This window comes from Oncorhynchus gorbuscha, unplaced genomic scaffold (genome assembly GCF_021184085.1).
Source record: "Oncorhynchus gorbuscha isolate QuinsamMale2020 ecotype Even-year unplaced genomic scaffold, OgorEven_v1.0 Un_scaffold_3124, whole genome shotgun sequence".
In the NCBI taxonomy this organism is placed as follows: domain Eukaryota; kingdom Metazoa; phylum Chordata; class Actinopteri; order Salmoniformes; family Salmonidae; genus Oncorhynchus; species Oncorhynchus gorbuscha.
In genome coordinates, this window is record NW_025747460.1 from 4,758 (window position 1) to 19,235 (window position 14,478).

The 14,478-nt window shown below is 47.1% G+C and overlaps 1 protein-coding gene across 1 annotated transcript; it reads right to left on the bottom strand.

Annotated features, from left to right (window-relative positions):
• Positions 1-1,571: 1,571 nt before the first annotated feature.
• LOC124027350 (EH domain-binding protein 1-like) lies at positions 1,572-11,779 on the bottom strand (the record flags this gene model as incomplete). Its single annotated transcript, XM_046339795.1, has 2 exons — positions 1,572-1,954; positions 11,598-11,779. Coding segments are annotated over 2 exons (357 nt in total), but the record flags the coding sequence as incomplete, so codon positions are not given.
• Between the last annotated feature and the right edge of the window lie 2,699 nt (positions 11,780-14,478).

A 14,478-nucleotide genomic window follows, 5' to 3' on the forward strand; every position in this document is an offset into this window, starting at 1 on the left:
ATGGAGGGAGAGAGAGGGAGAGAGAGGGATGGAGGAGAGGGATGGGGAGCGAGAGAGAGAGAGAGATGGAGAGAGAGAGAGGGATGGGGAGCGAGAGAGAGTGAGAGAGGGATGGATGGAGAGAGAGAGTGAGAGAGGGATGGATGGAGAGAGAGAGAGAGGATGGAGGGAGAGAGAGTGAGAGAGGGATGGAGGGAGAGAGAGAGATGGAGGGAGAGAGAGAGAGGAGAGGGATGGGGGAGCGAGAGAGAGAGAGAGGGATGGAGAGAGAGGGATGGGGAGCGAGAGAGAGAGAGAGAGAGAGAGAGAGAGAGAGAGAGAGAGAGAGAGGGATGGAGGGAGAGAGAGAGATGGAGAGGAGAGAGGGATGGAGGGAGAGAGAGTGAGAGGGATGGAGGGAGAGAGAGAGAGGATGGAGGGAGAGAGAGAGAGGAGGGATGGAGGGAGAGAGAGAGAGAGAGAGAGAGAGGGATGGAGGGATGAGGGATGGGGAGGCGAGAGAGAGAGAGAGAGGATGGAGAGAGAGAGGGGGATGGAGGGAGAGAGCTAGAGGGGATGAGGGAGAGTGAGAGATGGAGAGAGAGGGGGATGGAGGAGAGGGGATGGAGGGAGAGGGATGGGGAGCGCGAGAGAGAGGGATAGAGAGAGAGAGAGGGATGGAGGGAGAGAGCTAGAGGAGGGAGAGAGAGAGAGAGAGAGAGAGAGAGAGAGAGAGAGAGAGAGAGAGAGAGAGAGAGAGAGAGATGAGATGGATGGATGGATGGATGGATGGATGGATGGATGGATGGATGGATGGATGGATGGGAGGAGAGAGAGAGAGAGAGGGAGAGGGATGGAGAGAGAGGGAGAAGGATGGAGGGAGAGAGAGAGGATGGAGAGAGGGATGGAGAGAGAGCGAGAGAGAGAAGGATGGAGGGAGAGAGAGAGAGGGAGGGATATTTGGCTACAACAACACCATGTGGCTACAACACCACCATGTGGCCACAACACCACCATGTGGCTACAACACCATGTGGCTACAACACCATGTGGCTACAACACCACCATGTGGCCACAACAACACCATGTGGCTACAACACCATGTGGCCACAACACCACCATGTGGCTACAACAACAACACCATGTGGCCACAACAACACCATGTGGCCACAACACCACCATGTGGCTACAACACCACCATGTGGCTACAACACCACCATGTGGCCACAACAACACCATGTGGCTACAACACCACCATATGGCCACAACACCACCATGTGGCCACAACACCACCATGTGGCTACAACACCACCATGTGGCTACAACACCACCATGTGGCCACAACACCACCATGTGGCTACAGCAACACCATGTGGCCACAACACCACCATGTGGCTACAACAACACCATGTGGCTACAACACCACCATGTGGCCACAACACCACCATGTGGCCACAACAACACCATGTGGCTACAACACCACCATGTGGCTACAACACCACCATGTGGCTACAACACCACCATGTGGCCACAACACCACCATGTGGCCACAACACCACCATGTGGCTACAGCAACACGATGACTGGATGAATCTACATGATGCTTAGAAGCCCTCAGTTGTTGAATCAGTGTTCTTCATGGGTGTTACTACATGCCCACATGGTCTTCTGATGACAAGACAATCTTTAAAAATACTCTTATGGAAGCAGGAAGTCTCACTGAGGTCAGACGACCTTTTACAATGGAGGGGGAGATTTGCTGCATTTTGTCTGTGATCTCAGCAGCTTCTTCTGGTCCCCTTAACAAATAGAGGTGTGTGTGTGTAACCTCTCACCTGTGATCTTAGCAGCCTTCTCCTCCTGGTTGGCCCTGTTCTCCTCATTCTCCTCGTCCTCCTCCTCAAAGTCATCCAGGTTGCCGATATCAGCCTGCTTCATACTCATCAGGCTGGCCAGGCTCTGCATGTCCTCGTCACTGAGAGAGAGACAAGACAGACAGACAGACAGACAGACAGACAGACAGACAGACAGACAGACAGACAGACAGACAGACAGACAGACAGACAGACAGACAGACAGACAGACAGACAGACAGACAGACAGACAGACAGACAGACAGACAGACAGACACAGACAGACAGACAGACAGACAGACAGACAGACAGACAAAGACCATCAGATTTTATTTCTGACAAATCTAACTAACCAAGAGAAACCACAACATACAGCCATGTTGTAAAGGCCAACATCGCTCTCTCTCTCTCATAGCAGACAACCATCTCACAGGGGAGACAGACACAGACAGAGACAGACAGACAGACAGACGATCTCACACAGCCATGTTGTAAAGGCCAACACGTACTCACAGGGGAGAGGACGATAAAACCATGTAACACATCAAGTCTCAGGATGTACGGGAATATCATGACCTGTCTATAGGGTTATTAAACAGGGAATATCATGACCTGTCTATAGGGTTATTAAACAGGGAATATCATGACCTGTCTATAGTATTATTAAACAGAGAGGATGACAGAGAGACATGGACAGAGAGGATGACAGAGAGACATGGACAGAGAGGATGACAGAGAGACATGGACAGAGAGAGGATGACAGAGAGACATGGACAGAGAGAGGATGACAGAGAGACATGGACAGAGAGAGGATGACAGAGAGACATGGACAGAGAGAGGATGACAGAGAGACATGGACAGAGAGAGGATGACAGAGAGACATGGACAGAGAGAGGATGACAGAGAGACATGGACAGAGAGAGGATGACAGAGAGACATGGACAGAGAGAGGATGACAGAGAGACATGGACAGAGAGGATGACAGAGAGACATGGACAGAGAGGATGACAGAGAGACATGGACAGAGAGAGGGTGACAGAGAGACATGGACAGAGAGAGGATGACAGAGAGACATGGACAGAGAGAGATGACAGAGAGACATGGACAGAGAGGATGACAGAGAGACATGGACAGAGGGATGACAGAGAGACATGGACAGAGAGGATGACAGAGAGACATGGACAGAGAGAGGATGACAGAGAGACATGGACAGAGAGAGGGTGACAGAGAGACATGGACAGAGAGAGGATGACAGAGAGACATGGACAGAGAGAGGGTGACAGAGAGACATGGACAGAGAGAGGATGACAGAGAGACATGGACAGAGAGAGGATGACAGAGAGACATGGACAGAGAGAGGATGACAGAGAGACATGGACAGAGAGAGGATGACAGAGAGACATGGACAGAGAGAGGATGACAGAGAGACATGGACAGAGAGAGGATGACAGAGAGACATGGACAGAGAGAGGATGACAGAGAGACATGGACAGAGAGAGGATGACAGAGAGACATGGACAGAGAGAGGGTGACAGAGAGACACAGACAGAGAGAGGATGACAGAGAGACATGGACAGAGAGAGGGTGACAGAGAGACATGGACAGAGAGAGAAAGGGAGAGATGGACCAGAGAGAGGGAGTACTACTCTCTGTCTGTAAGCATAGTGTCCTTCATGCGGCGGCTGCTGAGGAATCAAAATGTGCACGTGTGTGTGTGTTTAATTGTATGTTTCTGTATGGGCATGCATGTACGCGTGTGCGTTTGTGTTTGTGTGTGTGTGTGTGAGGGGGCAAGGAGAAAACACACTCTGCCGAGGGGTTTCACATCCAGACACCACCAGATAGATAACACTCTGCCGAGGGGTTTCACATCCAGACACCACCAGATAGATAACACTCTGGGATTACCTCTCTCTCACTCCTTCCCACCACCTCCCTCTCCCCCACCACCACCTCTCTCTCTCCCTGGCTCTCTCACTCCTTCCCACCACCTCCCTCTCCCCCACCACCACCTCTCTCTCTCCCTGGCTCTCTCACTCCTTCCCACCACCTCCCTCTCCCCCCACCACCACCTCTCTCTCCCTGGCTCTCTCACTCCTTCCCACCACCTCCCTCTCCCCCACCACCACCTCTCTCTCTCCCTGGCTCTCTCACTCCTTCCCACCACCTCCCTCTCCCCACCACCACCTCTCTCTCTCCCTGGCTCTCTCACTCCTTCCCACCACCTCCCTCTCCCCCACCACCACCTCTCTCTCTCCCTGGCTCTCTCACTCCTTCCCACCACCTCCCTCTCTCCCACCACCACCTCTCTCTCTCCCTGGCTCTCTCACTCCTTCCCCTCTCCCCCACCACCACCTCTCTCTCTCCCTGGCTCTCTCACTCCTTCCCCTCTCCCCCACCACCACCTCTCTCTCTCCCCCTGGCTCTCTCACTCCTTCCCTCTCCCCCACCACCACCTCTCTCTCTCTCCCTGGCTCTCTCACTCCTTCCCACCACCTCCCTCTCCCCCCACCACCTCCTCTCTCTCCCCTGGCTCTCTCACTCCTTCCCCTCTCCCCCACCACCACCTCTCTCTCTCCCTGGCTCTCTCACTCCTTCCCCTCTCCCCCACCACCACCTCCCTCGCTTTCTCCTCCCCCTCTCCCTCCTTCCCTCTCATCCTCTCTCTCCCTGGCTTTCTCTTTCTCCTCCTCTCTCTCACTCACTCCTTCTCCCCCCCCCCTCTATTTCTCTCTCTCCTTCATAAATAAATACAGTGGTCTTTTCTTTGGCAGCGGGCCAGGAGACAAAAGCGGGCCAGGAGAAAGCAGCGGGCCAGGAGAAAGCAGCGGGCCTGGAGACAGAAGAGGAGAAAGCAGCGGGCCAGGAGAAAGCAGCGGGCCAGGAGAAAGCAGCGGGCCAGGAGAAAGCAGCGGGCCAGGAGAAAGCAGCGGGCCAGGAGAAAGCAGCGGGCCAGGAGAAAGCAGAAGGAGACAGAAGCGGGCCAGGAGAAAGCAGCGGGCCAGGAGAAAGCAGCGGGCCAGGAGAAAGCAGCGGACCAGGAGACAGAAGCGGGCCAGGAGACAGAAGCGGGCCAGGAGACAGAAGCGGGCCAGGAGACAGAAGCGGGCCAGGAGAAAGCAGCGGGCCAGGAGAAAGCAGCGGGCCAGGCGACAACACCAGCAGGTCAGACAACAGCAGCAGGTCAGACAACAGCAGCAGGTCAGACAACAGCAGCAGGTCAGACAACAGCAGCAGGTCAGACAACAGCAGCAGGTCAGACAACAGCAGCAGGTCAGACAACAGCAGCAGGTCAGACAACAGCAGCAGGTCAGACAACAGCAGCAGGTCAGACAACAGCAGCAGGTCAGACAACAGCAGCAGGTCAGACAACAGCAGCAGGTCAGACAACAGCAGCAGGTCAGACAACAGCAGCAGGTCAGACAACAGCAGCAGGTCAGACAACAGCAGCAGGTCAGACAACAGCAGCAGCTCAGACAACAGCAGGTCAGACAACAGCAGCAGGTCAGACAACAGCAGCAGGTCAGACAACAGCACCAGGTCAGACAACAGCACCAGGTCAGACAACAGCAGCAGGTCAGACAACAGCAGCAGGTCAGACAACAGCAGCAGGTCAGACAACAGCAGCAGGTCAGACGACAGAAGCAATAGAAGCTGATTTGAACTGATGTAATGGAGTTTATTTGTGGGCAGTGACATGGTTCTCTGAAGGGTTAAGAGGGGTCACACTCTGCCGCTCCCCAGTTCCCTGCACAACAAAGGAGCTGGCGCTGTTTTAACTGGCTGTGTGACAGCAAAATCAGACAAAATAGCACGTATCAAAGGGACTGAGGAGAGAGAGAGCATAGAAAGAAAGATGGAGAGAGAGAGAGAGAGAGAGAGAGAGAACAGAGAGAGAGAGAACAGAGAGAGAGAGAGAACAGAGAGAGAGAGAGAGAACAGAGAGAGAGAGCGAGAGAACAGAGAGAGAGAGCGAGAGAACAGAGAGAGAGAGAGCGAGAGAACAGAGAGAGAGAGAGAGAGAACAGAGAGAGAGAGAGAGAACAGAGAGAGAGAGAGAGAGAGAGAGAGAGAGAGAGAGAGAGAGAGAGAGAGAACAGAGAGAGAGAGAACAGAGAGAGAGAACAGAGAGAGAGAGAACAGAGAGAGAGAGAGAACAGAGAGAGAACAGAGAGAACAGAGAGAGAGAGAGAGAGAGAACAGAGAGAGAGAGAGAGAGAACAGAGAGAGAGAGAGAGAGAACAGAGAGAGAGAGAACAGAGAGAGAACAGAGAGAGAACAGAGAGAGAGAGAACAGAGAGAGAACAGAGAGAGAGAGAACAGAGAGAGAACAGAGAGAGAGAGAGAGAGAGAACAGAGAGAGAGAGAGAGAGAGAGAGAGAGAGAGAGAGAGAGAGAGAGAGAGAGAGAGAGAGAGAGAGAGAGAGAGAGAGAGAACAGAGAGAGAATGCTGGAGAGAATATGGATCCATTGAATGAGAGATATTCTCATTCTGAAGCTGGGGGTGACTAGAGGTTGACTCCTCTCGCTGACTGGTACTATACAGAGACTGGTACTATACAGAGACTGGTATTATACAGAGACTGGTATTATATACTGAGACCGGTATTATACTGAGACTGGTATTATATACTGAGACTGGTATTATACTGAGACTGGTATTACACTGAGACTGGTATTACACTGAGACTGGTATTATACACTGAGACTGGTATTATACTGAGACTGGTATTACACTGAGACTGGTATTACACTGAGACTGGTATTACACTGAGACTGGTATTACACTGAGACTGGTATTATACTGAGACTGGTATTACACTGAGACTGGTATTACACTGAGACTGGTATTACACTGAGACTGGTATTACACTGAGACTGGTATTACACTGAGACTGGTATTATACTGAGACTGGTATTATACTGAGACTGGTATTACACTGAGACTGGTATTACACTGAGACTGGTATTACACTGAGACTGGTATTACACTGAGACTGGTATTACACTGAGACTGGTATTACACTGAGACTGGTATTATACTGAGACTGGTATTATACTGAGACTGGTATTATACACTGAGACTGGTATTATACACTGAGACTGGTATTACACTGAGACTGGTATTACACTGAGACTGGTATTATACTGAGACTGGTATTATACTGAGACTGGTATTATACACTGAGACTGGTATTATACACTGAGACTGGTATTATACACTGAGACTGGTATTACACTGAGACTGGTATTATACACTGAGACTGGTATTATACTGAGACTGGTATTATAGTGAGACTGGTATTATACTGAGACTGGTATTATACTGAGACTGGTATTACACACTGAGACTGGTATTATACACTGAGACTGGTATTACACTGAGACTGGTATTATACACTGAGACTGGTATTACACTGAGACTGGTATTATACACTGAGACTGGTATTATACACTGAGACTGGTATTACACTGAGACTGGTATTACACTGAGACTGGTATTATACACTGAGACTGGTATTACACTGAGACTGGTATTATACTGAGACTGGTATTATACACTGAGACTGGTATTATACACTGAGACTGGTATTACACTGAGACTGGTATTATACTGAGACTGGTATTATACTGAGACTGGTATTATACACTGAGACTGGTATTACACACTGAGACTGGTATTATACTGAGACTGGTATTATACACTGAGACTGGTATTATACACTGAGACTGGTATTATACTGAGACTGGTATTACACTGAGACTGGTATTATACTGAGACTGGTATTATACACTGAGACTGGTATTATACACTGAGACTGGTATTATACACTGAGACTGGTATTACACTGAGACTGGTATTATACTGAGACTGGTATTATACTGAGACTGGTATTATACTGAGACTGGTATTATACACTGAGACTGGTATTACACTGAGACTGGTATTACACTGAGACTGGTATTATACACTGAGACTGGTATTATACTGAGACTGGTATTATACTGAGACTGGTATTATACACTGAGACTGGAATTATACTGAGACTGGAATTATACACTGAGACTGATATTACACTGAGACTGGTATTACACTGAGACTGGTATTATACTGAGACTGGTATTACACTGAGACTGGTATTATACTGAGACTGGTATTACACACTGAGACTGGTATTATACTGAGACTGGTATTATACACTGAGACTGGTATTATACACTGAGACTGGTATTACACTGAGACTGGTATTATACTGAGACTGGTATTATACTGAGACTGGTATTATACACTGAGACTGGTATTACACACTGAGACTGGTATTATACTGAGACTGGTATTATACACTGAGACTGGTATTATACACTGAGACTGGTATTATACTGAGACTGGTATTACACTGAGACTGGTATTATACTGAGACTGGTATTATACACTGAGACTGGTATTATACACTGAGACTGGTATTATACACTGAGACTGGTATTACACTGAGACTGGTATTATACTGAGACTGGTATTATACTGAGACTGGTATTATACACTGAGACTGGTATTATACACTGAGACTGGTATTACACTGAGACTGGTATTACACTGAGACTGGTATTATACACTGAGACTGGTATTATACTGAGACTGGTATTATACTGAGACTGGTATTATACACTGAGACTGGAATTATACTGAGACTGGAATTATACACTGAGACTGATATTACACTGAGACTGGTATTACACTGAGACTGGTATTATACTGAGACTGGTATTACACACTGAGACTGGTATTATACTGAGACTGGTATTACACACTGAGACTGGTATTACACACTGAGACTGGTATTACACACTGAGACTGGTATTACACACTGAGACTGGTATTATACACTGAGACTGGTATTACACACTGAGACTGGTATTACACTGAGACTGGTATTACACTGAGACTGGTATTACACTGAGACTGGTATTACACACTGAGACTGGTATTACACACTGAGACTGGTATTACACACTGAGACTGGTATTATACTGAGACTGGTATTACACTGAGACTGGTATTACACTGAGACTGGTATTATACACTGAGACTGGTATTACACTGAGACTGGTATTACACTGAGACTGGTATTACACTGAGACTGGTATTACACACTGAGACTGGTATTACACTGAGACTGGTATTACACACTGAGACTGGTATTATACTGAGACTGGTATTACACTGAGACTGGTATTACACACTGAGACTGGTATTACACTGAGACTGGTATTACACACTGAGACTGGTATTATACTGAGACTGGTATTATACTGAGACTGGTATTACACTCTGAGACTGGTATTACACTCTGAGACTGGTATTACACTGAGACTGGTATTACACTCTGAGACTGGTATTATACTGAGACTGGTATTACACACTGAGACTGGTATTATACTGAGACTGGTATTACACTGAGACTGGTATTACACTGAGACTGGTATTATACACTGAGACTGGTATTACACACTGAGACTGGTATTATACTGAGACTGGTATTACACTGAGACTGGTATTATACACTGAGACTGGTATTACACTCTGAGACTGGTATTATACTGAGACTGGTATTATACTGAGACTGGTATTATACTCTGAGACTGGTATTATACTGAGACTGGTATTACACTCTGAGACTGGTATTATACTGAGACTGGTATTATACTGAGACTGGTATTATACTGAGACTGGTATTACACTCTGAGACTGGTATTACACTGAGACTGGTATTATACACTGAGACTGGTATTACACTCTGAGACTGGTATTATACTGAGACTGGTATTACACTCTGAGACTGGTATTACACTGAGACTGGTATTATACACTGAGACTGGTATTACACTCTGAGACTGGTATTATACTGAGACTGGTATTACACTGAGACTGGTATTAGACACTGAGACTGGTATTATACTGAGACTGGTATTACACTGAGACTGGTATTATACACTGAGACTGGTATTACACTCTGAGACTGGTATTATACTGAGACTGGTATTATACTGAGACTGGTATTATACTGAGACTGGTATTACACTGAGACTGGTATTACACTGAGACTGGTATTACACTGAGCCTGGTATTACACACTGAGACTGGTATTACACTGAGACTGGTATTATACACTGAGACTGGTATTATACACTGAGACTGGTATTATACACTGAGACTGGTATTACACTGAGACTGGTATTACACTGAGACTGGTATTACACTGAGACTGGTATTACACACTGAGACTGGTATTACACTGAGACTGGTATTACACACTGAGACTGGTATTATACTGAGACTGGTATTACACTGAGACTGGTATTACACACTGAGACTGGTATTACACTGAGACTGGTATTACACACTGAGACTGGTATTATACTGAGACTGGTATTATACTGAGACTGGTATTACACTCTGAGACTGGTATTACACTCTGAGACTGGTATTACACTCTGAGACTGGTATTACACTGAGACTGGTATTACACTCTGAGACTGGTATTATACTGAGACTGGTATTACACACTGAGACTGGTATTATACTGAGACTGGTATTACACTGAGACTGGTATTACACTGAGACTGGTATTATACACTGAGACTGGTATTACACACTGAGACTGGTATTATACTGAGACTGGTATTACACTGAGACTGGTATTATACACTGAGACTGGTATTACACTCTGAGACTGGTATTATACTGAGACTGGTATTATACTGAGACTGGTATTATACTCTGAGACTGGTATTATACTGAGACTGGTATTACACTCTGAGACTGGTATTATACTGAGACTGGTATTATACTGAGACTGGTATTATACTGAGACTGGTATTACACTCTGAGACTGGTATTACACTGAGACTGGTATTATACACTGAGACTGGTATTACACTCTGAGACTGGTATTATACTGAGACTGGTATTACACTCTGAGACTGGTATTACACTGAGACTGGTATTATACACTGAGACTGGTATTACACTCTGAGACTGGTATTATACTGAGACTGGTATTACACTGAGACTGGTATTAGACACTGAGACTGGTATTATACTGAGACTGGTATTACACTGAGACTGGTATTATACACTGAGACTGGTATTACACTCTGAGACTGGTATTATACTCTGAGACTGGTATTATACTGAGACTGGTATTATACTGAGACTGGTATTATACTGAGACTGGTATTACACTCTGAGACTGGTATTATACACTGAGACTGGTATTACACACTGAGACTGGTATTACACACTGAGACTGGTATTATACTGAGACTGGTATTACACTGAGACTGGTATTATACACTGAGACTGGTATTACACTCTGAGACTGGTATTATACTGAGACTGGTATTATACTGAGACTGGAGGGTGAGAACAACAGAAGGGGAGTAGGAAGACAGACAATGGAAAGAAACAGAGATAGGAACTGATATGGAAGAAGACCAGAGTAGTAAAAGATGAGTTCAAGGAGGAGAGATGTTTAGGGGGCTAGATTTGGGGGGGTTGACTTTTGTGAAGGGATCATATTTACGTGGCTTTGCCGTGTGTGTGTGTGTGTGTGTGTGTGTGTGTGTGTGTGTGTGTGTGTGTGTGTGTGTGTGTGTGTGTGTGTGTGTGTGTGTGTGTGTGTGTGTGTGTGTGTGTGTGTGTGTGTGTGTGTGTGTGTGTGTGTGTGTGTGTGTGTGTGTGTGTGTGTGTGTGTGTGTACTTACGTGGCCTTGCCCTCACGGAGGAAGATGCAGGAGAGGGAGAACTGTAGCGTGGCAGACACCACCTTCTTGGAGAGGGGCTTGAACTTGAGCTTGACGTCAGTCTGTGTGGGCATGGGGCTGGCATACTGCTTCATGTTGATGCTGCTGCTGGCCAGAGCCTTTCTACGACCTGAAGGAGACTCCTGAGAGATGGAGGGAGAGAGAGAGAGGGGGAGGGAGGGAGGGTAGAGAGGGGAGGGAGGTAGAGATGGAGGGAGGGTAGAGAGGGAGGGAGGGAGGGAGGGAGGGAGGGAGGGAGAGGGGAGGGAGGGAGGGAGAGAGAGGGGGAGGGAGGGAGGGTAGAGAGGGGAGGGAGGGAGAGATGGAGGGAGGGTAGAGAGGGAGGGAGGGAGGGAGGGAGGGAGGGAGGGAGGGGGAGGGAGGGAGGGAGGGAGGGAGGGAGGGAGGGAGGGAGGGAGGGAGGGAGGGAGGGAGGGAGGGAGGGAGGGAGGGATAAATACTTGTTAAAATCTGGTGGATAGATTGAAGGAGTTTTGTGCTGATGGAATGTCTAATAAAGGAGTCATATTCTATTCTGTCACCATCCCTCTACCTCCCACAGCCTCTTCCCAGTGGCACCACATCTGAAACCATTAGACAGCTGGAGAGAATAATGGCATAAAGGCCCATTAGTACAACTCTACCATACCAATCCAAACCCGTTCTGATCTTCCAAAGTGCCTTCAGGTAGGAGCTAGGGGCCGATATTGAACTGGGCCCATGTCACCACAGCCCTGGTAAAAGGCATCATGGGAATGGAACTAGAGAAGACCGATGTTGTGTGTTGTTCGCTGTTCACACAACACATGGAAATAAATCATGAAATGTCTTAGAGGGGGGGGGGGGGGGGGTGACAACTTGGAAGTGAAAAATAGGCCAGCAGCTGACAGGCCAGCAACTGATAGGCCAGAAGCTTACAGGCCAGCAACTGATAGGCCAGAAGCTTACAGGCCAGCAGCTGATAGGCCAGAAGCTTACAGGCCAGCAGCTGATAGGCCAAAAGCTAAGTCTTGTCAGAATTCTAGATAAGGAACAAAACACACCCACACAGTTACGCCCAAAGATTTGGAAACCAAAACACAGTGATACATCTAGTCTCTCTCTCCTCTAGGTGTAAAACACTGATACATCTAGTCTCTCTCTCCTCTAGGTGTAAAACACTGATACATCTAGTCTCTCTCCTCTAGGTGTAAAACACTGATACATCTAGTCTCTCTCCTCTATGTGTAAAACACTGATACATCTAGTCTCTCTCTCCTCTAGGTGTAAAACACTGATACATCTAGTCTCTCTCTCCTCTAGGTGTAAAACACAGTGATACATCTAGTCTCTCTCTCCTCTAGGTGTAAAACACTGATACATCTAGTCTCTCTCCTCTAGGTGTAAAACACTGATACATCTAGTCTCTCTCTCCTCTAGGTGTAAAACACAGTGATACATCTAGTCTCTCTCCTCTAGGTGTAAAACACTGATACATCTAGTCTCTCTCTCTCCTCTAGGTGTAAAACACAGTGATACATCTAGTCTCTCTCTCCTCTAGGTGTAAAACACTGATACATCTAGTCTCTCTCTCCTCTAGGTGTAAAACACTGATACATCTAGTCTCTCTCTCCTCTAGGTGTAAAACACTGATACATCTAGTCTCTCTCTCCTCTAGGTGTAAAACACTGATACATCTATTCTCTCTCTCCTCTAGGTGTAAAACACTGATACATCTAGTCTCTCTCCTCTAGGTGTAAAACACTGATACATCTAGTCTCTCTCTTCTAGGTGTAAAACACTGATACATCTAGTCTCTCTCTCCTCTAGGTGTAAAACACTGATACATCTAGTCTCTCTCTCCTCTAGGTGTAAAACACTGATACGTCTAGTCTCTCTCCTCTAGGTGTAAAACACTGATACATCTAGTCTCTCTCCTCTAGGTGTAAAACACTGATACATCTAGTCTCTCTCTCCTCTAGGTGTAAAACACTGATACATCTAGTCTCTCTCTCCTCTAGGTGTAAAACACTGATACATCTAGTCTCTCTCTCCTCTAGGTGTAAAACACTGATACATCTAGTCTCTCTCTCCTCTAGGTGTAAAACACTGATACCTGTCGTCTCTCTCTCTAGGTGTAAAACACTGATACATCTAGTCTCTCTCTCCTCTAGGTGTAAAACACTGATACCTGTCGTCTCTCTCTCCTCTAGGTGTAAAACACTGATACATCTAGTCTCTCTCTCCTCTAGGTGTAAAACACTGATACATCTAGTCTCTCTCCTCTAGGTGTAAAACACTGATACCTGTCGTCTCTCTCTCCTCTAGGTGTAAAACACTGATACATCTAGTCTCTCTCTCCTCTAGGTGTAAAACACAGTGATACATCTAGTCTCTCTCTCCTCTAGGTGTAAAACACTGATACATCTAGTCTCTCTCTCCTCTAGGTGTAAAACACTGATACATACATCTAGTCTCTCTCTCCTCTAGGTGTAAAACACTGATACATCTAGTCTCTCTCTCCTCTAGGTGTAAAACACAGTGATACATCTAGTCTCTCTCTCCTCTAGGTGTAAAACACTGATACCTGTCGTCTCTCTCTCCTCTAGGTCTAAAACACTGATACATCTGGTCTCTCTCTCCTCTAGGTGTAAAACACTGTATATATATACACTGTATATATGTAAATACTCCATGCTGCCTTGCTGTCAGAGAACAGAGGACCTCCATGCTGCCTCGCTGAACAGAGGACCTCCATGCTGCCTCGCTGAACAGAGGACCTCCATGCTGCCTCGCTGAACAGAGGACCTCCATGCTGCCTTGCTGTCAGAGAACAGAGGACCTCCATGCTGCCTTACTGTCA